This window comes from Syngnathus typhle, linkage group LG1 (genome assembly GCF_033458585.1).
Source record: "Syngnathus typhle isolate RoL2023-S1 ecotype Sweden linkage group LG1, RoL_Styp_1.0, whole genome shotgun sequence".
In the NCBI taxonomy this organism is placed as follows: Eukaryota; Metazoa; Chordata; class Actinopteri; order Syngnathiformes; family Syngnathidae; genus Syngnathus; species Syngnathus typhle.
In genome coordinates, this window is record NC_083738.1 from 9884413 (window position 1) to 9908043 (window position 23631).

The 23631-nt window shown below is 40.7% G+C and overlaps 2 protein-coding genes across 2 annotated transcripts; one reads left to right on the top strand and one right to left on the bottom strand.

Moving 5' to 3' along the window:
• Positions 1-475: 475 nt before the first annotated feature.
• Positions 476-6561, bottom strand: slc26a2 (solute carrier family 26 member 2). Its single transcript, XM_061286189.1, has 4 exons — positions 6419-6561; positions 3961-4863; positions 3030-3478; positions 476-2953 (listed from the first exon to the last, which is right to left on the bottom strand). Exons 2-4 carry the CDS (start codon positions 4852-4854, stop codon positions 2167-2169), a joined length of 2130 nt encoding a protein of 709 aa, XP_061142173.1. The 5' UTR covers positions 4855-4863; positions 6419-6561; the 3' UTR covers positions 476-2166.
• Positions 6562-7123: 562 nt separating this feature from the next.
• pde6a (phosphodiesterase 6A, cGMP-specific, rod, alpha) lies at positions 7124-23422 on the top strand. The gene is made up of 24 exons (XM_061282954.1): positions 7124-7189; positions 8041-8371; positions 8743-8884; positions 11650-11805; positions 12008-12097; positions 13150-13290; positions 13376-13450; positions 13945-14009; positions 14079-14145; positions 15367-15414; positions 16607-16756; positions 17953-18096; positions 18266-18331; positions 18400-18546; positions 19130-19237; positions 19610-19719; positions 19879-19966; positions 21010-21110; positions 21190-21297; positions 21394-21457; positions 21771-21845; positions 21974-22057; positions 22927-23095; positions 23173-23422. Exons 2-24 carry the CDS (start codon positions 8043-8045, stop codon positions 23208-23210), a joined length of 2565 nt encoding a protein of 854 aa, XP_061138938.1. The 5' UTR covers positions 7124-7189; positions 8041-8042; the 3' UTR covers positions 23211-23422.
• Positions 23423-23631: the final 209 nt, after the last annotated feature.

The window sequence follows — 23631 nt, forward strand, 5'->3', positions numbered from 1 at the left end:
TTCCATATATAATGCGCCCCCATGTATAATACGCACCCTAAAAATGGCATGTCGATGCTGGAAAAAAGCCTGTACCCATGTATACTACGCACCCAAATTTTGACTCCCACTTAAGTCCGTAAACGTAAAATTATTTCAGAAAAAAGACCATCTTTGGGAACAACCGGATGTTATTCTGCCGGTCAGTATGACTGCGCATGCACTAGCAAACTCGATAGCGAAGAAATGTTTCGGATTATCTATATGTGGCCTGTGTGTGCATCCGTATAATTTTTAGATATTTTGAGGCAATCATAGTGTTTAAATGTTTGCGTTCAACACAGGTTGGGACTTGGGAGCATTTGTTGATTCATGGGGCAGGGTGGTGCAAGATTTCTATAAAGATAAAAATGAATAGAAGCTGAGGCAGTGGAAAAATTCCAATGAGGCATTTGTGCATCAAGACCAACCCAGAATGGTAAATCAAACACAGAAATGGCAACATAGGCATTTTATTAAGGCGTGAAGCAAATATGATGAATCAAAGGCACTTATTTGCATAAATCAACATTTACTTTTTGTTTTTGGACATATCAAAACATTTGGTCTTAAATGATTGTCATTATGTTGCCATCACCTGTGTCAGTTGGTGAATAGAATACCCAACAAGTGCTTGTAAAAACTTGTAAGGAAAACGTGTTCAAGTTTAAATACAACATAATTGCTAGGTAATTGATAGCCTCCAGCAATGCGGATTCAACACAATACAAATTCAAAAGGGATGGATCCAGCATTATGTCATTGTGGCTCGTAGAGAGCAAAGACATCAAGCATAGTTCAAGACCTTGCCTAGTTGACCTAGTTGAGGTCTTGCCTAAGGACACAACAACACAACTTAGACAGGGTTGGGTTCAAACTGCCTACCCTCTGATTACTGAAGAACCCGCTCTACTGCCTGAGCCATGGCCACCAGAGTTACATCAATTTTTTGACACTGCTAACTCTTAACTCAAGATGGCTGCTCAGAAAGAATGTTGACCATAATGCGATTTACCTTTTATTTCAGTAGCCTGTTTTTTTTAATTAAAATTGACCCAACACAAGACAGTCTTAGTTTTTTCCAAGTGCAGTTGGTCAAGAACAGTATCTACCATTTGGGTCATGGTTAAAAAAAACGAAAAATAAATGACACAGACTGCCAAGTAAACACTAGTAGCTCTACCTGAGAACAAGTTATCCTGATATTTCACAAGCAAGCTTTCAGCTCTACATTTTAAATTTACTTTTGAAATAAATATATAGAAAAAAAATCCCTTCTTTCTATTTTTGTTTTGTTTGGGCTGTGAACTTTGCTCGGCTCTGTGTTTGTCTGGCAAGCGTGTCACCCTAGACAAACACAAAGATGCATGGATCGAACCTGGCCAGATGAGGGAACGCCTGCTTATGGCTTTTTTTGCATGTAACAATAACAAATTATATCTCGCTACTTTTGTATTTAAGTAATCAATTAACCATGGACGTCAGTGACTTGTCTGTGCGGTACGTTGGCTTTAACGTAAACTTTGGCAATGTATCAAACGGTGTCATTTCAGTAACATTACTTTCCAGGAAAAGTTGGCTCCCTTGTAGACTCGAGTTGACAAACTATTATGCACACAGTAAGTCTCCAAATAAGCGAGACTTGTTCGCAGAAGGCATGAGCAAGTATCAGATTCTGACCGTATAACAATGAAGAACATTTTCAGTATTGCAATTACTGCTCTAGAACGTATGACTTTAAAGTAAGTTTTTCCCAACTCACTCCGTAGGTCCGATAGTAAGCAGACTTCGAGTACTAATAAGCGGTGAAGAGGTTTTTTTTTCTTTTTAAACCGTGGTATACCTTGAAATTGGTAACCAACCCACGACTAGTCTAGAGGTGACAGTGTGGTGTTTCCCTGAACTGCTGATAGAAATAAATAAAAATAAAAACCATGGCAAGGTTCTCGTGAATTGGATATGCATCATGAGAGCATGAAAAAAACATTAATTATCCCTGGAAAAACAGATAAACAGAATATCTGACTTGATTGATAACGTGCAAGGTGGCATTTATGCAACAACTGCAGCCCCAGAAGGCACAATCAGTAACTAACATCAGCATAGCAAGACACAAATTGGTTTGTAAACATATCAGGACAGTAATTCTCAACGCGTGCCATTACAATCACCATTTGGCGGCAACGCACGCTGCAGGTGATGGACGGCGTCTGCGATGGTGAAGAAGTGCAAACCTTCGACTCCTCCCTGTTCCTCCGTAAAGTAACCCCCTCGTCGGAGAGCGTCCAGGATGACTGTGTTACACTGAGCCAGGACCACCGTCACCCCCAGCTCACCGTAATCATTGCGCATTTCCTTCAGGGCGTTGACGCCAGCGCAGTCAAGGAACAAGACAGCGCTACAGTCCAGGACTAAGCTACGGAAAGATTTTTGGTCCAGCGTCAACGTGACACTAGCGGTGCATTCGCCGTCTTTTTTGTGCGCCGATTCTTGCCCCGCATTCTGACGTTTCAGCTTCTTCTCAAACTTGTCTCGCCGCGCCTTCTCCTTTACCGGGTCGAGCCCCATACGCCGGTACAAAGACTTCTTAAACAAACTCTGATTGGCATAGTAAATGGGTGCTGGGTACCTGAAGACGGCCACGCCCGGGTGAGCGTGAAGGCCGCGGTACGCCGACATAACATCGTAGTGGTCCCTGTCGAAGGTTCGGCCAAGCTCTAGTGCCTGAGCCTGCTGCGTTCGGGCCAGGACGCTAAAGGCGGACACCAGGATGCCCACCAGGAGGCCCAGCTCTGTGTTGATCAGCGCCGAGGTGGCCATGGTGATCAGCCAGACGGCAGCGTCCACGCGATTAGCCTGCCACATGCTGGCCACCTCAGCAAACTTGCGCAGGGCACCGCGGAGGTTGACCACGATGATCACAGCCAGCACGCACCTAAACAAGAAGGCAAAGTTCCCTGAATGGGTGCCCAAACCTGAAGATACTGCTATCTGAGGTGACCGGTACTCACTTCTGGAGAGAATAGAAGAGCGGCGCGATGACCAGCAGCACCAGCAGCAGTACCGCAGCGGTGACTAGGGCTGACACCTGCGTCTGGCAGCCCGTTGACTCCTTGACCAGTGTCTTGGTCAGGGCGGCGCTGGTGGTGAAGCAGCGAAAGAAGGACGGCAAGATGTTGCAGAAGCCGATGGCGAACATCTCCTGGTTGGCATCTACCCGGTAGCCATGCTTTTTGGCGAACATCTCCGATAGCGACACGGTGATAGCGAAGCCCACAATCGCAATAGAGAAGGCGTCCAGCGCCACGCTGGGGATGAGCGACCACGCCGGCAGCTGTGGCGGCATGAAGCCCGTAGGGATTTCACCTGCCACGGCCGAGCCGTAGTCTGCGTTGAAGCGGCCAAAGTGAGACGCTAGTGTTGCGATGATGACCACAAACAGCTCAAAGGGAATTGGAGTCTGGGTAGAAAACAGAAGAACAGACGATTCGAGGGAGGCGTTTGACATCTACAACTTGTGTGCTTCAATAGGCACTGCTGTCTTGGTTAGCAACAGAGTACAAAGGGACTCAGTTGTTAACCACTTAATGTTCATTCTCGAACAAGGGGGTTACATAATTGCAACTCGCCTCAAGTGTACCTGGCGACTAACTTGATCATGTCTTCAATTTGAGAGACAACCAGTATTTGAGAAAATAACAATACATTTGTTGATCCAGGACAACGTTTAGAAAGACATTGCTCTTGCATCAAATAATTGAATGACTGACCCATCCACTAATCGCTGCATGGTGTGGCGCTATTTCAGAAAGTGATACAAATCTTGACCTGCACAAAACTTTAAAGGGAGGCGCCAAGTAGTATTTAAGGGAGTCAGTCACATACTGTATTTGCCTGCGTGCAGTCATGACTGACCTCAGCTATTAATGGTGAATGACTGACCTTCAACTTGGCTTTGAAGCGATTGTTGAGCTCCTTGGTGGGCACCAACAGCAACAGGCACACCAGGCTGGTGATCAGATCACACAGGTTGCTGTTTCCCAGGTTGGCCAACACGCTGAACCAGGTCTTGATGAGCGTGAACCAGCCCTGTGGCCGGGGGATCTTCAGGCCCAGCATGTACTTAACTTGGGAGGTGAGAATGGTGAGCGAGGCTCCCGTGGCGAAGCCGCTGAGTAGCGAGTCCGACAGGTAGACAGACACGAAGCCCACCTGGAAGATACCCATTAGCACCTGGTAGACCCCTGCGACAAAGGTGACTGTCGCTCCCACGGTTATTGCGTAGCAGCTCCTGTCACATGCCTCCACCATGCTATTGTTGCTGCCCTCCACGGTGGCATTGCCGTTGCTGCCAAGGCCACCCTCCGAAAGGTACCCCGCCAACACTAATTCCCGGTCCACTACCTGCCCCACCAGCAGGCAAAGCACCCCAAAAATGCCCACAGAAATGTGTTTGGAGGTGCCCAGAAGCGTGTAGATGATGGAGGCGAAGAAGGAGGTGTAGAGCCCATAGATGGGATCCTGGCCGGCCAACAAGGAGTAAGCAATGGACTGGGGAACCAATAGGATTCCAACGATGAGTCCCGACATGATGTCCCCAAGGAGCCAGTCCCTCAGCTGGTAGCGCGGCAGCCATTTCAGGATGGGGATGAAGCCCAGGACCTTGTACTTGATCTTCTGCGGCGAGCAGGAACAGTATTTCCTGAAGTGTCGGGACAACACCGTCCGGCAGCCTTGTCCCTCCTCTTCCGGCACTCTTTCCAGGATGAGCGGCCCGCACTGCTCGTTGTTGGTCTCATCCCCGGATGTCGCACAGCAGGCATCTCTATGAGGCATTATTGAGCTCTGTACGGTCAACAGAAACAAAGTTAGGATCACAGTAATTGGCCGGATCGTACAGCGTGTGTGACTAAGCATATGGCTAACTTCTAATTGACTGGATTTAATTTTTACAAACAGTCTACACCTATCTCAAGCACCACTTTCATTTTAAGGCTGGGGGAAAAAAAAGTCAACCAATTGGACCTAGAAAATTGGTTGACGCAAAATTCTACCAATTAATTGATTATGTGATGGAGGAGTCATTAGAATAATAAATATATTTTAAAATGATTCAAAAACGACTGCCCTCAATTCCACAAATAACAAGGACGATAAAGTGTGCCACAACTGCACGTCCATGATTGATTACACAAAACCTTTGGCGTTAAAACACACACACTTATGTATTCACACACACATTCACACACATGCTCACAAGTGCACACATATGTATGCACTTACGCAAACTCAAACACATATACTACATATATATACACACACACACACACACACACACACACACACACATAGACATACATATACACACGTATATACATTCTTACACAAATACACACACACACACACTCGTACAAATACACACCCTAACTGGATAATCCATTGATGTTATGTTTATTCTTCCAAAGTTTCTGGTTCTGATAGTGGGAAATAATATATTCAGCTATTAAAAGGTTTAACTACTTCTTTTTGGGAACATGAAGAGACTGCAGTGTTAAAGAAAGCACACTTTCAGTCGGCTTGAGGGTCCTCTGAGAAGTCATATTATATGACGAGTAGGGCGCCTCCCACCAGTAGTAATTTATACAATAAATTCAGAAAAATATGATGAATTTTCAGTTGCAAGTCATGTGTTAGCAGTGCATGAAATGATTTTTTTTCCCAGCAACATCGTTTAATGTAAATACTTGCTGTGTGTGTGAACATTAGTGACGATGTCTGCTTTTCCAAACACACTAATATAACATTGAATATTTTTTCTTTATAATCATTTTAAGCACTAGTCACTCATGGAAACTACTATTTTTTTTTCGAACACACAGTCATAAATAAAAACAGAAAACAAACACAACAAAAATATGCAATATCAATATTCCAAAAGGCTGACAGTACGAAATGGATTAGGAAGAAATCAAATTCGATCCTACCTCAAGCTTTGCATTACCAAGATACTCCAATAATCAAAAGTTTTAGCCCATAATACAAATACGGTACAGATTACATACATGCCCCAAATAAACATACATCTCACATATATAATTTGTTCACACACTATATGCCCACACACCAACTTTGCCGCGTTTGCTCCACGTTGATGAGATTATTGGCCCAGCCTAGATTTAACAGCTAATGCCGAGAAGCTACGATTAAATAAGAACTTTAAATTTTCAATCGAAGTTGGACAACTCGTGCAGCATTCGTGTTTACTCAAGTGTATGAATGAACGCCTTTGTCAAGAACAACTCGCAAACGTGTCAACTCTTGAGGAAGCGAGTTCATGTCACGTCTGTTTCACGCGGGGAGGAGCAAAACGATCTCAAATGACTACGTTCAAGTTACTAACCTGATCTGTGCGAGAATTCTTCTCAAACAGCGGGAGGAGAGGATCCGTGTTTTCTTGCGTTCACCTTTCCGCTTCAGATTCATATCGTGCAGAAGCTCTTCTGCGTGGTGACGTGACGTCAGGGTGCAACGTGAGAACTGGTCACGTGATGTGCCCAGACAGCAAAGATAGGTCGCTCGCACAGTCAACTGTCACTCCGACAAGACACGCACTCACTGGCCACAAAATTAGGTACACCATCTAAAGTTAATAAACGAGTAGATTAGAATGTGTATTTTTTACAATTATGATTAATAGTGTATGATTATTTCATATCGATCATGGCAAAGCCTATCGAGCAATTAAAGGTGACGTCTTATGTTTTATGTAGCCTGTCTTAATATGGAAGAGGTACCAATATTTGGACAATTAGAAATTGCCCCCCCCCCCCCAAAATGGCAACTTTGCATCACAACGGCATTTCTCATCTTGCTTCTGTACTGAAATAATTGCTTCCTGCTGTCATAATGAACGGGCATAATAGCTTTTAAATAAGAGAACAGAGCCCGTGCTGCAATAAAAGAAGGAGGGCTCCCAGGATGCGACCTTCAACACTGTAAAGTATCATAATCTCAGGATTGCATTTGTGTGCAGGTTTACGTGCACGTGATCATGTAAAAGCACCCTTGCAATAATCCCTTATGTTCTCTCACCCACCTGCAGACTGTGTGATAAAACAGAGCAGAGGGATTAGAAACTGTGCAACTGGATACAAGGCAGACACTTCATCAGGTACCATTTGTCTTTTTCTGATCTATTTATGTACTGAAAATGATGTCATTAGGGTTGTGATCAAGGATTATAAACATTTATGAATGCACTCATCAATCGCTTAGCACTCGCTCGTTAACTCCTCAGTCATACCAATGTTATATTATATGTAGTTCTTATCTAACTACTATCTCACCACTATCCAATCCGTTATTTTACCTACCAAGTAACTCATGAACGCTTTAAGTCACTGACTTATTTAACTCACTCAGCCCTGACTAACTCACACTCTCAATGACTACCTAAACCACCCACAACCTAACTCACTCACACAGTTGTTTGTTTGTTCGTTCGTTCGTTCTTTCGTTCGGTCATTCATTCGTACAAACTCATTGACAAAATTGCTACCTAACTTGGTGTAACACATCGAAATCAACTCATGTCATGAAGTAACTCAGTAACTTTCTAACTGACATTACTTGCTTGATTACTAACTACTAATTTCATTCACTGCAAATGGCTGGCAACCAGTTAAGGGTGTCCCCCACCTATTGCCCAAAATCAGCTGGAATAGGCTCCAGCACGCCCGGGGTATACATTAATTGCAATAAAATAGAATTAAAAAGAGTTAAGAAGCTTTTCTCACACTTTCTCATCCAATTCAATGCACATTGTGCTGCTTATTCCGGGGTGCATTCCCTGGTCACCAGAGGGCCAATTCAAACTTTACACTTTCAAGCATGAATGCAGGAACAAATCATATTTTATGCCCCTTACAAAATAAATGACTAAACAACGGCTCGTGTCATGAACAAGTCAGGTCACTCGTATCTGAAAGCATCACTATATACTCTGTATGCTTTGCTCTGCAGTCATGGTGGACGCCGCCACAGCTGAGCAGTTCCTTGATGCCAACCCGCAGTTTGCCAAGCAGTACTATGACGTCAACTTCCGGCCCAAGGTGGTGTCGGACCTGTTGGACAACGGCCGCTCCACGGCGGTGGATGTCAGCCGCTATCACCGGCTCACTACAGTGGAGGAGAGTGAGATCCTCTTTGACCTGGTGCGAGACATCCAGGACAACCTGCAGATGGAGAAGTCCGTCTTCAACCTTATGAGGCACCTCAGCTTCATGATGAGGGCCGACCGCATGAGCCTCTTCATGTACCGTCAGAGGAACGGCGTGGCTGAGCTTGCCACCAGGTCAATCCTTCAATGTTTTATCTATTGAGTAAACAAAAATTGATTGTTTTGTATTCAAACGCAGCAAAACCTCTGCCCCCCCCCAACAGAACTTCTGTAGTTGGCAGTACTTCACAATGCAAACCACCCCCAGCAGTTACATCTGCATTATTTCTTCTGACCCTGTTGCAAGCAGACACATATTCCACTTTGAAAAGTAACTAAGTAAATAAGAAGATTGTACCAATCAAAAGTGAAAATAGATTCCTCAACCTCAACTACCTTTATGTCAATCAGCATCCAAATTGAAAAACATTTTAAATCGACATTTCCATGTAACTACATGCAGAAAGTAAATATACAAAAACAGTCTCATCACTTGTGCCTTGCAGGTTGTTTAATGTGCACAAAGATTCTATTTTCGACGACTGCCTGGTCCAGCCAGATAGTGAAATTGTCTACCCACTGGATTTGGGCATCGTGGGGCATGTGGCCTCCACCAAGAAGATGGTCAACGTACCCGATGTGTCACAGGTAATAAGTTAATGGACACTTTAAGATATCACAATAATAGAACAGACCAGCAAACGTGAGCATTTCTGTGTCAAGGCACTATTTGGGGCTTGGCTACCAATCTTTTTTTTTACCCATGAGTTCATACTCAAAATTGATTGAAAGCAACAATTTCAAGAACGTTTTAAATGTAAGTCCCCCAAGGGGATTATTGATTGATTGATTGATTGATTGATTGATTGATTGATTGATTGATTGATTGATTGTGTTTGTTTATTTGTTTATTTGTTTATTTGTATATTTAATAATTAATGTACTTTTTTTGTTTATATTATATTTGTCTCTAGGAGGATTTATTTATTGTGTTTGTTTATTTATTAATTTAATAATTAATATACTTTATTTGTTTATATTATATTTGTCTCTAGGAGGACCTACCATGAACTGAAATGATCTAAACTGCGATTAACAGTTAACTCTACCTAACTTTGTACACGTTCAAGAATTTGGCAACTTTCCGTTATACTATAGCTCTCAAGAAATTGTATTCTATCTGAATTTTAAATAATTATTCAATTTATCTATATTAAAATTTAAATCATGAATTCACAAAAGGCATTAATCAGTTTTATTTTTTTATAAGAAACGTGTTCATTAAACTTCTAATCTAATTTAGAATTCTCATGAGTTATAGTCACAGTAATAACAATGAGAATGACGATTACGATGATGATAATAAGTATTATTATTCACATGTTAATCACAGTTCATCTGTTCTTTTATTTGACTTATTTCAATAACTCAAACACAGCAGCGCAACCAGTTTCTTGCAGTGCCTTAGCCACCTCACACTAATAATCCTCTTATTTTGTATTGGTATGAGAATGTAATTGAGCCATCGAGGGTGGGACGAATGCCACATTCAACACATTCAATCCCCCACTGTTAATAATCTCAATTGCAATTTTAAATTTTTCCGCCTCGATGCTCTGTTCCAAAATAGCCACCAGAGAGCACCATGACACCACATTTTCCTTCAAAATCAGGCCTACTAAGCGTTCAGTGGTATTATCACTTAATTCCTTTGGCATTCGTAAGTGTTTGGTCAAATTTGTTCCCACACGATCCAAACACAATCCTCCCTGTGCTTGACGCACCACGAGTAAAAGTGGCGAAATTCCAAAACCTCTGGTGACAGACTTGTATTTCCATGTAATTGGTCTGCTGTGTGATGCTAATGTGTGAATGCAGCGGACTATCAGACCTTCTATTTCCATTGAAGGTACAGATTATGTTTCACTTGGATTTTGGGTTTCATTCTACTCTACTTCTTCAAGAGTTCATTTTAAGATTCACATCCTTCACATGCTCATCATCCCTTGACGGGCTCTGTATTCAGGTGTGTGTGTGTGCGTGCAGTTTCCCAGATGAAACTTAATCTGTACTGAATTAGAGCGATCCCAGATTACAGCCAGAGGTCACACAGGCCGCAGTGGAGCCCTGTCTACTGACTCAGCAGCAGCTGCAGCAGCAGCAGCTGCAGCTGCTGCAGCAGCAGCAGTAGTACCGCTAAAAACACCTTGCAGCCATTTTGAGACAGCTTTCTTCCCACAGCAACCAAAATCTTTGACGGCTAATTTGTTAGATTATATATGGATCTCAATGTATCTTGAAATTGTTATTCTTATGATTAACCATTTTCCAAATATATTCTGTCATTATTTTAATGGAAAAATAATTCTAAAACATCATTAATTATTCAATTAATTGTAATTATTTAAATTGAAAACAGGCATCGAGCAGGTGTGCCCATACTTATTGCCCCTCAGCACCTTAAACGAGAGGGTAGCTTCCCTCCCCTTCGGGTGGGGTGGGCGGTTCCTGACTGTTGGTTTGTGTCTATGCACCAAACGGCAGCTCAGAGTATCTACCCTCTTTGGAGTCCTTGGAGGAAGTGCTGGAGAGCGCTCCTTCTGGGACTCCATCGTTTTGCTGGATGACTTCAATGCTCACGTGGGCAATGACAGTGAGACCTGGAAGGGCATGATTGGGAGGAACGGCCCCCCGATCAGAACCCGAGCGGTGTTTTATTGTTGGACTTCTGTGCTCGACACGGATTGTCAATAATGAACACCATGTTCAAACATGAGGGTGTCCATGTATGCACTTGGCATCAGGACACCCTAGGCCGCAGTTCGGTGATCGACTTTGTAGTAGTGTCATTGGATTTGCGGCCGCATGTTTTGGACACTCGGGTGAAGAGAGTAGCGGAGCTGTCAACTGATCACCACCTGGTGGTGGGTTGGCTCAGCTGGATGGATGGATAGATGGATGGATGGATGGATGGATGGATGGATGGATGGATGGATGGATGGATGGATGGATGGATGGATGGATGGATGGATGGATGGATGGATGGATGGATGGATGGATGGATGGATGGACGTGCGCTCGTGTCATAATGGAAGTGACGCTACAGCCTTTGGAAAAATGCATACTTTATATAATTGGAAAGCACCTATATTAAGTCTTACATAACAAGTATTTTGGAAATGTATTGGAATTGAGAATTGGAGCCTCAATCTACTCCTTGGTGATTGGTTTGACTTGGTCTGGTAATGTTTTAAAAAAAGAAGATTGACAGCGGTGTTGGTCGGACCATCACTAATTCTTTCTCTATCCCCAGAGAATCCATCCGTCTGTAGGTTTTAAGACTCTTCTCCATTGGGTTTGGCTTTAAATGTTGAAAACTTCCTCGTCCCTCTCTACCTCCTGCAACATTTTAGAATCCTCACTTCAGCAACTTTGTGGATGAGCTGACCGAGTACACCACCAGGAATGTGTTGGCTGTACCCATCATGAACGGCAAGGACATGGTGGCCGTCATGATGGCCGTTAACAAGATGGACGACCCACTGCATTTCACCACCACGGACGAGGAGGTAAACGTGTTTATACTGTAGTGTTTTCTTGAATAATATATTGTGCCACAAGATACTGGTGAACTGACCTAAGATTTTTTTTACTAAAGGATGGTTTGAAATGGATATCAGAGTAAGAATGCTGTACATTTTCTAAGGCCTTCTGACCCAAGTTGGGTAACCACTTTTACAATCATATAAATAAATATAATTTCACCTGCAGACTCTGAACAAGTACCTGAACTTCGCCAACCTGGTGCTGAGAGTTTTCCACCTTAGCTACCTGCACAGCTGTGAAACTAGGAGAGGACAGGTGAGGACAGGGCGGGGGCTTATTTTCAGTCTTCCACGGGTTACAAACTTTAACGTAGGGCACACTTATTGCACATTTGTTGCACATTTTGCACACATTATGCATCATTGTGCACTTGGTAGATATGTATTACACTTTATTACACGCACATTACATCTGTTACACCTTTTTCAACAACGTTTTACACATTCCACATACTACACAAGTTATAAACTTAACATACCACACTTATTACATGCATTTGTTGCACTGTTCACACACCTTATGCACATTTGCTACACAGTTGTTACACTTTACGCGTTTTTGCTTCACACATTACTGGATATGTGTACACACTTATTGCACAATTGTTACACAATTGTTGAGTATTCCATAAACACATATTACAGATTTAAAGGACATTTTGCCCTCAATGTGCATTAATTACGTACTTTTTACAAATGGAATTTTATACTTAGTGCACAACTCATTACGCACTTGCTACACATTTGTTGCAAAGCTCACAGTTTGACTCCTTTACTTTCTAAACCCTTTATACACATGTATTACCTATAACACAACAGTCTCAAGCCCGTATCCCACTGAGACACAAATGTTTGCCAGTGTTTATAAAGGAAGTTAATGTTGATTTCTCGCCAGGGTGGGTTCAAGGTCGTAAATATTCACCAACAGTTTTAATGTTTTTGTTATGTTATTGCAAGCATGGTGACAATTAAAACTGTTGGTGAATGTCTAGCGAAGGATTTTGCGATCTACAACGATATAACGATCATAAACGTTGACAAAGTTATCAATACCCGCTACCACCACAAACACTTGCAAAGTCTTGTTTCTCAGTGGGATGCAAACATTTACCAAAACATGAGATATTTCTCAACTTATCACTAACCTCACTTCACTGGTTCTTTTATCTCAAACAAAACATTTTAGGTTGCATTACCTGACATGTTTCGGCTTGTACTCCCGCCTTCATTAGAGTGTCACTCTGTTCACACTTATCACTAACCTAATATGCATTGATGGCATATACTAGTTTACGTGTTTGTGGGCAGGTGCTATTGTGGTCGGCCAGCAAGGTGTTTGAGGAGCTGACGGATATCGAGAGGCAGTTCCACAAGGCCTTGTACACAGTGCGAGCTTTCCTCAACTGCGACCGCTACTCTGTTGGCCTGCTGGACATGACCAAAACCAAGGTGACCAACATTCACTGCGCCAACGCTAGCATCAAAGGGTTAAACACGTGCATAATTGTCCTCCATTTTGTTGTTTGATTTGTAGGAGTTCTTTGACCTGTGGCCTGTCCTGATGGGAGAAGTTCCCCCGTACGATGGACCCAAAACACCTGATGGCAGGGTTAGTGTAAATTATTCCACTGGTAAACAGCACATTTTAATCGGAGATGGCTTTATGTAGGCCTGAGCATATTTTAGATGCTGATTCAAAACATGTCTTTCCTTTTTTTTCTAGCACATCAGCTTTTGGTGATACTTAATTTTTATTGTTTTGTTTTTAAGTGTGACTTTAGAAAGTCACTCCAGCCCTGCACTGAAGAGCAGCTGAATCTCAACTCCACATTCAAACCAAAACAAGGACAAACTGTTGCAAGCTGACGGTTTTTAGAATAGTTACTTGAAGATCATTAATTTGACTTTGACACAGAGCAGCAGGGTATTACTATCATGATGATGATTGAGGAAAAACAAGGACAGTTTCAGAAAGACTGCAGAAAAATGAATCTAAAAAAAATTACTTGCATCTATGTTTAAAAGACAGTAAACATTTATGAACCAGTTTCTTCAGACAAAATGGAAGCACACTCATCACCATGTTTGTGTTGTCTTGTCCAGGAAATTGTCTTCTACAAAATCATCGACTACATCCTGCACGGCAAAGAAGACATTAAAGTCATCCCGTCAGTTACAAATATACAGTTGTGTTGATGGCTTCTTATAAATCTAATGTTGTTGTTTTTGACGCACAGGAATCCTCCAGCAGACCATTGGGCTCTTGTCAGCGGCTTGCCGACGTATGTTGCGGAAAATGGTCTTGTAAGATATTTTTGTTTTTTTATGTTTTCTTTTGTATTCATTTTGAAAGATGGTGAATGACTATCATCTTTTACGTACATTTATTACACCCTTATTTGCACATGTACCACAGAATCCCTTTATTACCAAGACAGTTTGTGCATTTATTCTTTTACATCATTAATAGGCATTAGCTACACATTTATGACATGCTTCGCTACACCTGTATTATACCTTTATTGTCTACTTAATTTGTTGCACACTTATCACATTATATATGTGATATATGTATTAGATATTTCGTACAAATCCATCCATTTTCTGTACCGCTTTGTCCCCACGGGGGTCAGGGGCGCGCTGGAGTCTATCCCAGCTGACTTCAGGCGGTAGGCGAGGGACACTCTGCACTGGTTGCCAGCCAATCACAGGGCACACATATACAAACAACCATTTGCACTAGCACTCACACCTCGGGGCAATTTGGAGTGCTCAATCGGCCTACCAAGCATGTTTTTTGGGATGCGGGAGGAAACCGTAGGACCCGGGGAAAACCCATGCAGGCACGGGAAGAACATTCAAACTCCATACAGGGAGGGCTGAAGTTGGAATCAAACCCGCAACCTCTGAACTGTGAGGCGGACGTGCAGTGCTCCACCGTGCTGCCCTTAGCACAATTCAAATATGAAAGGCCATGTTTGCTCATAAGTCAGTTTTTTATGGGCCTAGCTTGCACACTTCTCAGCACACCTAACATTCAATAATCTGGAAATGTATGTGCAACCACCAAAGAGGCATGACTCATTGAATTCTGAGGGTCATCCTATTTCAGAGATTGTGAATCTTCATAAGATATTTGAATTCCACTGTGATTAAATGGGAAAAGAAGTCAGACTTCAAATATTAAATTAACTAGTGTAGTGGATCCAGAAATGATACTAATCATCAGCAGTGACTTAAGCACAGCTCATCTAACAGGTATCTAACATTCATTTGCACATTCATATGTATTGCACATGTATTACACAATCATTGAACACTTATTTTACAAATGGATTGTAAATCCTTATTCATACAATGATAATATAGTGTGAGTTCCTTTGTCCATATGAAAGTTGACATTTGAAAAAAACCAGTCAATATTCATGGTTTGCTTATTTCTCCCCCTGCTTGTCTTCTTGTATTTGTACAAATTTACAAGCTCATAGACAAACAATAACAATATCATTTCCATGTCTCCAACAGATCTGCAACATAATGAATGCAGCTGAGGACGAATTCTTCAATTTCCAAGTAAGATTCAGCGTTTCATGTGAACGTGCACTCCATTTGATACCCCTGCACATTTTAATGAGCTCTCATATAAGAGCCATGTGATTTAACAATACTGTTTTGAAAATAGAAGTCAATAGATTATGCAGGTCTACCTACTTTTGTGGCACTAACGTGATGTCATGTGTGCGTGCATGAGTGTGCATGTGGGGCGACGACACAGACATAAAGGGAATAAATGATCTCCTTATCTTTCCTCACTGACTTTCCAGGAGGATGCACAGCTCCTCTCATCTTTCCTCCCATTAGAATCACTTTGCCAAGGGGGAGGTGCGCTAACTCTAACGACCAAATTCATCATTTTTACTCCTTTTGGGATCTCATCACGGGGTTGAGAGGACCCGACTGTTCTCTGCCAACTTGGCCAATGTCATGCACTTTATTATTCCATTCTTATTTAGTGTGCGTTCATTTATTTTTACATTTATTCAACCATTAATAATGCATTGTCAAAACACGACAGACATTTTCACCACGTGATATTCATCAATAATTAGTAAAAAAAAACACACCCAAATTGGATAGACTTTTTAAAATTTTCAAATTTGCCAGATTGTGACTTATGCTGTTTTAACCCAACGCCAGAGATATATTGGCTATTACAACTAAGGCATTTAAAACGCAGGTATCTAATATTTATTACATACAACACTGTTGTTTCAATGTTTTACTCTCACACTAGATATGAATTTTCATGGATACTTTTTACACGCAATAAATTAGACATCTATTTACTTTGCATTCACACACTAATGATGCACTCATTACACATTTATAACCAATATGTTACAAATTTTAATCACCCATTTATTGTGGATATGTAATACTTCCAATGTATTACACAACATTTACACATTTGCTGCACACATTTTGTTATATATTTGTTACAAGATAGAATCTATCTGATAAACATGTATTAGGTACTTTTCACAGACTCCACTTCATCACACACTTGTTACACGTGTATTGTACATTTTACTATTTTTACGTGGTCACTGGTCATATTACTTGTTTTAAGGCTTTCTACATTTGTTCACTTTATTAAATTTAAACATTAGGTACAGTAAATAGTAACTTTAATTGTTGAAGTGAAATAGGTGTTTAAAATATATATATTTTAAATTCATGGGTGTGACTCCTTTCCCCTGCACAGAAAGAACCACTGGACAGCTCGGGCTGGACAGTTCGCAACGTTTTGTCCATGCCCATCGTCAACAAGAAAGAAGAGATTGTGGGCGTGGCAACCTTCTATAACAGGAAGGACGGGAAACCCTTTGATGAGATGGACGAAACGCTGATGGAGGTGGTGTATCTGCAGTTAGTGTGTGTGTGTGTGTGTGTGCGTGTGTGTGTGTGCGTGTGTATGCGTGTGTGTGTGTGTGTGTGTGTGTGACTCACAGGTTTCTAAATAGAGCCACATGCCTGTATATTATTTATTAGCCTGGAGGCTTTTCTGTGTCTACTTTGTTCATAAGCTCGAATGCTTTCAGTTGAACAATCCATGCATCACTTTTTGGACCAAAGTCATGTTATCTTGATGAGAAATGACTTTTCCATCATGTGCCCATATTTTTTTGTCTAGAAAATCAGGTTTTCATAATATTGATAACACTATAATAACAACAAGATCATATGTAATCATACGTACTATATATCATAATATTTCTGAATTAAAAGTCAACATGTTTTTCTCAAATCTCATATCATAAATTACGACACATGGTAAAATCCAAATGTTCAAGCCTTAATAGGTCATACTTAAAAACAATAAATCAGAATATCTCAAAAACTCAGTATGCTAAAAAATGCATAATGTTTGAAAATCGTTTTTAAAAATACATTTGGGACTAAAGTTAAGTAAAGTTGGCTGGCAACCAGTTTAGGATGTCCCCTGCCTACTGCCCAATGACTGCTGGGATAGGCTCCAGCGCACCCGCGCACCCGCGCACCCGCGACCCCCGTGGGGACAAGCGGTAGAGATAATGGATTGATTTATGAAGTGTTACAGTATTCTTTGGCATGAAACAAGTTTAAATAAAATAATTGTAAATATACGTCTTGTCGAGGACTAGTTCATGTCAGTAACGACAAAGACGATAGTTCCCAAGCTGTCAACTACAGGCGCAGCCATGCTTTTACATGTGACTGTCAGATTGCTATGATTAACCCCAAAAAACATACATACTTTTATTTGAACTTCTGTACCCTCATTCTTTTTCTGGATCTATCTTGGCAGCACAATGCAAAAATAATTCAGACTGCATTCTTTAGGAAATGATGAAAGCTTTCCTTCAGATGTCAAACACCTCTTCAAACGGACAGATGCCAACAGTTTTGTGGTCCGAGGATTACATCAGTGCTCTGCACTAAAACTTTGTACTTTAAAGGGGTCATACATGAGCAATTATGACAATACAGCACAGAAAAGTCTAATATTGCATGGAGGAGTGGAACAATGAAAAACGGCAAAGTTGTTGATGGTGACTATCCCCATCGCAGTCTCTGACTCAGTTCCTGGGCTGGTCGGTACTCAACCCGGACACATACGACAAGATGAACAAGCTGGAAAACCGCAAAGACATCTTCCAAGACATGGTGCTGTACCACGTCAAATGTCGAAAAGACGAGATACAGAATGTCCTGGTCAGTGAACATCCATCTCATAGTTTTGATAAGCTAAGCCCCCTAGTATTGTTATTTGAACATTTTATCCTAGACTGATGAACAATGCCAAATTGCAATACTTGTGTGTTTTCGTCATTGTGTGTGGGCAGAGCTTATGCCCTAAGTAGCGTTTCCTTTGCATCCCCAGAACACCCGCGAGCGATGGGGGAAAGAACCGGATGAGTGCGAAGAGGAGGAGCTGGAGGAAATCTTGGTAATCATGAATAACGCAAACAACATATCAAAAAATGCAATACACACCTTTCATTTTCCCGTTACCAGTCGGAAGTCCTCCCCAACGCCAAGAAAGCTGAGATTCTGGAGTTTCACTTCTGTGACTTTGATCACAGTGAGTTGGACTTAGTCAAGTGTGGCATCAGGATGTACTACGAGCTCAAAGTGGTGGACAAGTTTCACATTCCCAGAGAGGTGACCGTCTCAATCGGCACACAAATAGGTTTTAGAGCTTTGTCGCAGCATAAATGAATGCATTTACTGCACAAGGCCAAATTGTGGCAGCATTTTTACTTCCTGGATCTGAATTCTCCACCTCTGGTAGTCAGTAGTTAGCCATCTTTAAACTTGAATTGGTTAGTTAAGTTCAAAGTTGACCAGTAATGACGTTTAAAATAAAACTAAAGAATGAAAGTTACAAAGCACTACATCAAGTCACACCAAATTCAATGTCCTAATAAGGGCTTCTCAGATCACCAATTATGTTGTCGATATGCTCTCAGATGATAACATAATGATAAAAAACTCCCCTGCAAATAGATTTTTGGAGGAAACATTACTCAGATTATTTCCCTGTGAAAGCCATAACACATAGTCTCAGAGGTTTCTTTTTGAAAGACCAAGCGAGCCCTCATCAGCTCCAGTACAGGCACTTAATTAATCATGACGCATTGCCGGTCACATACTGTGCGGTCTCCTGGAAATAAACTCACTGTAAAGCTATTTTTATCACTTATTAGAACAAATGGAGGCCTAATATGTGCGTGTGTGTTTGTAGGTGCTGGTGAGGTTCATGTACTCACTTAGCAAAGGCTACAGGAAGATCACCTATCACAACTGGAGACACGGATTCAACGTTGGGCAGACCATGTTCACGCTGCTCATGGTCTCACGCAAACACACAACCATGCACATTTAGCATGAGTATAAAAAAGTCACAAGAAGCTTTTCCTGAAAACACACAACTTGTATGGAAGCAACATTTTTAGGCTTATTTTGACCATTTCTATGACATGATGCAAAGATAAACTTTTTCGAACCAGTTTCACTTAGCAACATGACATTTAGTAGGCATGTCTATCATCAGTAGACCCACAAAAAAGTCTGAAGAAGATATGCCTAAAAACAGACCAATTTTGATTACTCGCTACAAAACACAAAAGTCTAACTACTCAGCTCCACAAAGCTCTTGACTGAACATCCTACAGAAGTCATAAATCAAAGTGTGAAGTGCGTATGTGTGTGCTGGTGTATTCAGACGGGCGACCTGAAGCGTTACTACACTGACCTGGAGTGCATGGCCATGGTGACGGCCGGCTTCTGTCATGACATCGACCACCGAGGCACCAACAACCTCTACCAGATGAAGTGAGCACAAAGCTAAACTGGGTTTGCCAAAATGACTAGAGCTGGCTCTAACAAATGTAATTCATCACATGCAGTAAAATGAGCCAACGTGCGGAGCAGGTCCAGCCAGCTTCGAGTACCATGTAACTGCCCAGCCTTGACGTGTGCATGTGTTTCCAGGTCTGGAAATCCTCTGGCGAAGCTTCACGGCTCGTCCATCTTGGAGAGACACCATCTTGAGTTTGGTAAAACACTGCTGAGAGATGAGGTGAGTCGTGCACGCACACGCACACACGCACACACACACGCGTACGCACGACTTCACCTTACTTTGACAGTTGCTGTTTTGGTCCGTCAGTCTGATGAATTCAACATCCAAATTAATGTCAAATAAATAAGATGATACAATAAATATTATGAATAATTAAATGTACATTCTAAAAAAAATGAAGAATAACAAGAATTGAAAGAAATAAGAAGTTGAAAGAAAAAGCTGAAGGTTTTAATGATCGTTTTAAATAAAAACATTTAATTTAATTCAAATGGACAATTTGTTAACATTAGAATGACATCTTTTAGATACAAAAAAGTTAAGACTCAATATAAAAAACTGAATTATTTATTAAAGTATTATATATAAAAAACATTATGTAGAGCAATTTTAATTTACCATTGTTTCACTACATTTAAACTTTACATTCACGTTCATTTTATATAAAAATAATTAAATAGCATGACATTTGTGTAAGGATTTTTAAAATGAAATGTGTAATTTTTAGTAAAGGACTCATTTTCAGTTCATTCAATTTTGAAACCTAACTTGAATTATTAAATTAAATGTTAATAAAAAGGTAATTTTTAGCACAGATATATTTTTGCAAAGTAATGATTTTCAAAATGTATTTAAGTTTAAATGGAAATTATTCAGTTTTAATAGTTTATGCACTCTTCTCAATCTTTCCTTTTTTGTATTGATTCATCACTCTGTTTGAAGAAAAAATCAAGTAAAAATATCTTCTTTGCATTAATATGTTCTGTGCCCCCACAAATCTAAACATGGTAATCTGATTAGTTAATTAAGTAATCTGTTGAGTAAAATTGAAGTCAAAATGACCAAATCCATAAAACCGGTCAAATTGACCCAATTTCCTGGATCAGGCCAATTATCAACTCAAATCAGGTTGTTTTCAACCCAGCATTTTTAAGGATGTAATTATGTATTCAATTCAAAACAAATTTGAGGTAGTAAAAAAAACAAAAATTAAATAACTTAAAATAATTTGTGTGTGTCAACTTGATTATTGGTTTCAGTCATTGAACATCTACCAGAACCTGAACCGCCGCCAGCACGACATTGTCATCCACCTCATGGACATCGCCATCATCGCCACTGACTTGGCGCTCTACTTCAAGTCAGTAGTGCCTGTTCTGAAGGCTCGTCGCCCCCGCTCTCAAATCAACCCTATCATGCAATGCTGTTCTTCTCCATAGGAAGAGGACCATGTTTCAGAAGATTGTGGACCAGTCCAAGACCTATGAGAACTGGAATGACTGGACCAAGTACATGATGTTGGAGACCACGCGCAAAGAGATTGTCATGTAAGTGCGTATATGCAAACACACATGTGCCACAGCCATACGCCCACACACTCACACACAATTTAATTTGTCAAGTTGTGTGTCCTTACCTTAAAGGGCCATGATGATGACGGCATGTGACCTGTCAGCCATCGCCAAGCCCTGGGAGATTCAGAGCAAGGTCGGCGTGATGTCACTTTTGTGCGTGGGTGCATACGCGTGCGTATGTATTGTTCTTGCGTTATCCACGCAATTATGATTCATTCGCTAGAATAGGTTTATACTGAAAATAAAATCTGACGATATCCTGAGAAATAAATCTTATTTTCAATTCAAACAAAGGTTACATTTGACTATTTTAGAAGTTAAATCACTACCTTCGACAGTAATATCTCATTCAAGAACAGATGTTATAGCCTAGGGCAATTCAATTTGTATTTAAAGAAATAAAAAAAGGCTAATTACTGAGTGTTTATCTTTCTTCTCGCCTGCAGGTGGCGTTGTCTGTAGCAGCTGAGTTTTGGGAGCAGGGAGACCTTGAGAGAACCGTCCTGGAGCAACAACCCATTGTGAGTGTTTGTGAAATGGACACTTTCTGGTAATCAATAAATAGAAGTGCCTGTATTGTGTCCCTAATTAAGTGATTAGTGAGAGAAGCAAATCTCAACTACTGCCTTTTTTTTGGTCTTCTTTTCAGCCCATGATGGACAGAAACAAAGCAGAAGAGCTTCCCAAACTTCAATGCGGCTTCATCGACTTTGTCTGCTCTTTCGTTTACAAGGTCATATCATCCAATGAACAGAATAAATTCGTAATTTTTCCACAAATAAAAAATGTAATCTTAGACGAGAATGACATTTTATTTTTTCTGGCGAGGTAATAATTATCTTTGGAGAGTTTCTGTTTTATCAAGGAAAAACAATTTTTGGGGGCATAGCCAGAACTTTACTAGATTAAAGCAATATATTTTTCTAAAGATAAACTTTTTATTAGTTATGTAAAAAAATAAACTGTATGAGACACAAGACTCATTATCAGGAGGGACAGTTTTAATTTTATGAAATGAATACCCGATTTTAAAAAAATCCATAAAAAGAGATTTGTAAAAGTAAGAAAAAAATATTTGGGTGGAAAATTCCTAATTCTAAGAGATTAAGAGACTAGCTGTTTATTGCAACTCTCACTCAGTCAGATAGGGGTTTAACATAGAATGGGAAAATCCATAGGCATTTAGCACCTAGTGCCTATAGTCTTGCTGATTCTCCAAGCAACAAACATTCAAAAAGAAGTTCATAAACATATGCAGTATTCTTTATCCCCTGTAAAGAATGATTAATAACCTTGCATTGAGAGTAGTAATAATAATTTGGGAGTCTAGAACAGATTATTGGCCTTTTCATTCGCTTCAATGGAAAAGATGATTTTGAGTTACAAGCATGATACAGGAATGAAATATAATCATATCAAGGCATCACTGTTATGTCATAATTTTGGGAGAAAAGAGTTGTAATGACACGTTATAAAAAACAATTGTGGAAAAAAACCCTGTAATTTTTCAAGAATGAATTTGTACTTTCTCCCATCAAATTTCTGTTGCAACATATAGATGTAGTCGAGTCAATGATGTGACGAGTTGTGTTTTGGTTCCAGGAGTTCAGCCGCTTTCACGTGGAGATCACGCCCATGTTGGATCGTTTGCTGAACAACCGCAAGGAGTGGAATGCCCTCAAGGAGGAGCATGATGCCAAGATGGCTGTCATTGAGGCAGACAAGAAGGCTAAGGAGGAGGCCGCTGGCAAGGCAGCGGCAGCCAGACAAGGTCCAGGTCACCACCGATGCTAAACTCTCCAAAAATCCATTTTCATCACATCTAATTCAATGTTTTTCTACCTGCAGCGAGTGCGGCCCAGTCCAAGACTTGTACTCTCAGCTAGAAGAATCTCACATCAAAGAATACATACCATCCTAATGACCAACATTAAAATTGAGTAGAGTGGGTCTTATCCCTTTAATGTATATGTAATACTATTATAAGCTAATGTTCTATTCATTTGATGTCTATTTAATACTATTATAAGCTATTGTAACATTCAGCACAGTGAACTATTAACATGCACTTAGATGGGAGAATAAATACCTGAACTTAAAGCGGACGTCAAGCGCGAAATTTTCTTTATATATGTTGTATGCATCTCCATTAGTTTAAACATGGCATTCTGGTTAATGTTGTGTTTGTGGAATACGAGGCAAAATTCTTGAGACTGGGTCAAACCGGTACACCAACTTTGGGCCACCAGTATGTAAGAATGTTGAAAAAAAACCCTCCATCATTGTGCATTTTATCACTTCAGTACA

Coding starts and splice junctions, on each gene's coding strand:
- slc26a2 (XM_061286189.1), bottom strand. CDS start 4,854: ATGCCTCATAGAGATGCCTGCTGTGCGACATCCGGGGATGAGACCAAC. Junction 3,479..3,960: donor GCTTCAAAGCCAAGTTGAAG/GTCAGTCATTCA, acceptor TTTTCTACCCAG/ACTCCAATTCCCTTTGAGCT. Junction 2,954..3,029: donor CTCTTCTATTCTCTCCAGAA/GTGAGTACCGGT, acceptor CTTCTTGTTTAG/GTGCGTGCTGGCTGTGATCA.
- pde6a (XM_061282954.1), top strand. CDS start 8,043: ATGGTGGACGCCGCCACAGCTGAGCAGTTCCTTGATGCCAACCCGCAG. Junction 19,238..19,609: donor CCATGTTCACGCTGCTCATG/GTCTCACGCAAA, acceptor TGGTGTATTCAG/ACGGGCGACCTGAAGCGTTA. Junction 22,058..22,926: donor TCTGCTCTTTCGTTTACAAG/GTCATATCATCC, acceptor TTTTGGTTCCAG/GAGTTCAGCCGCTTTCACGT.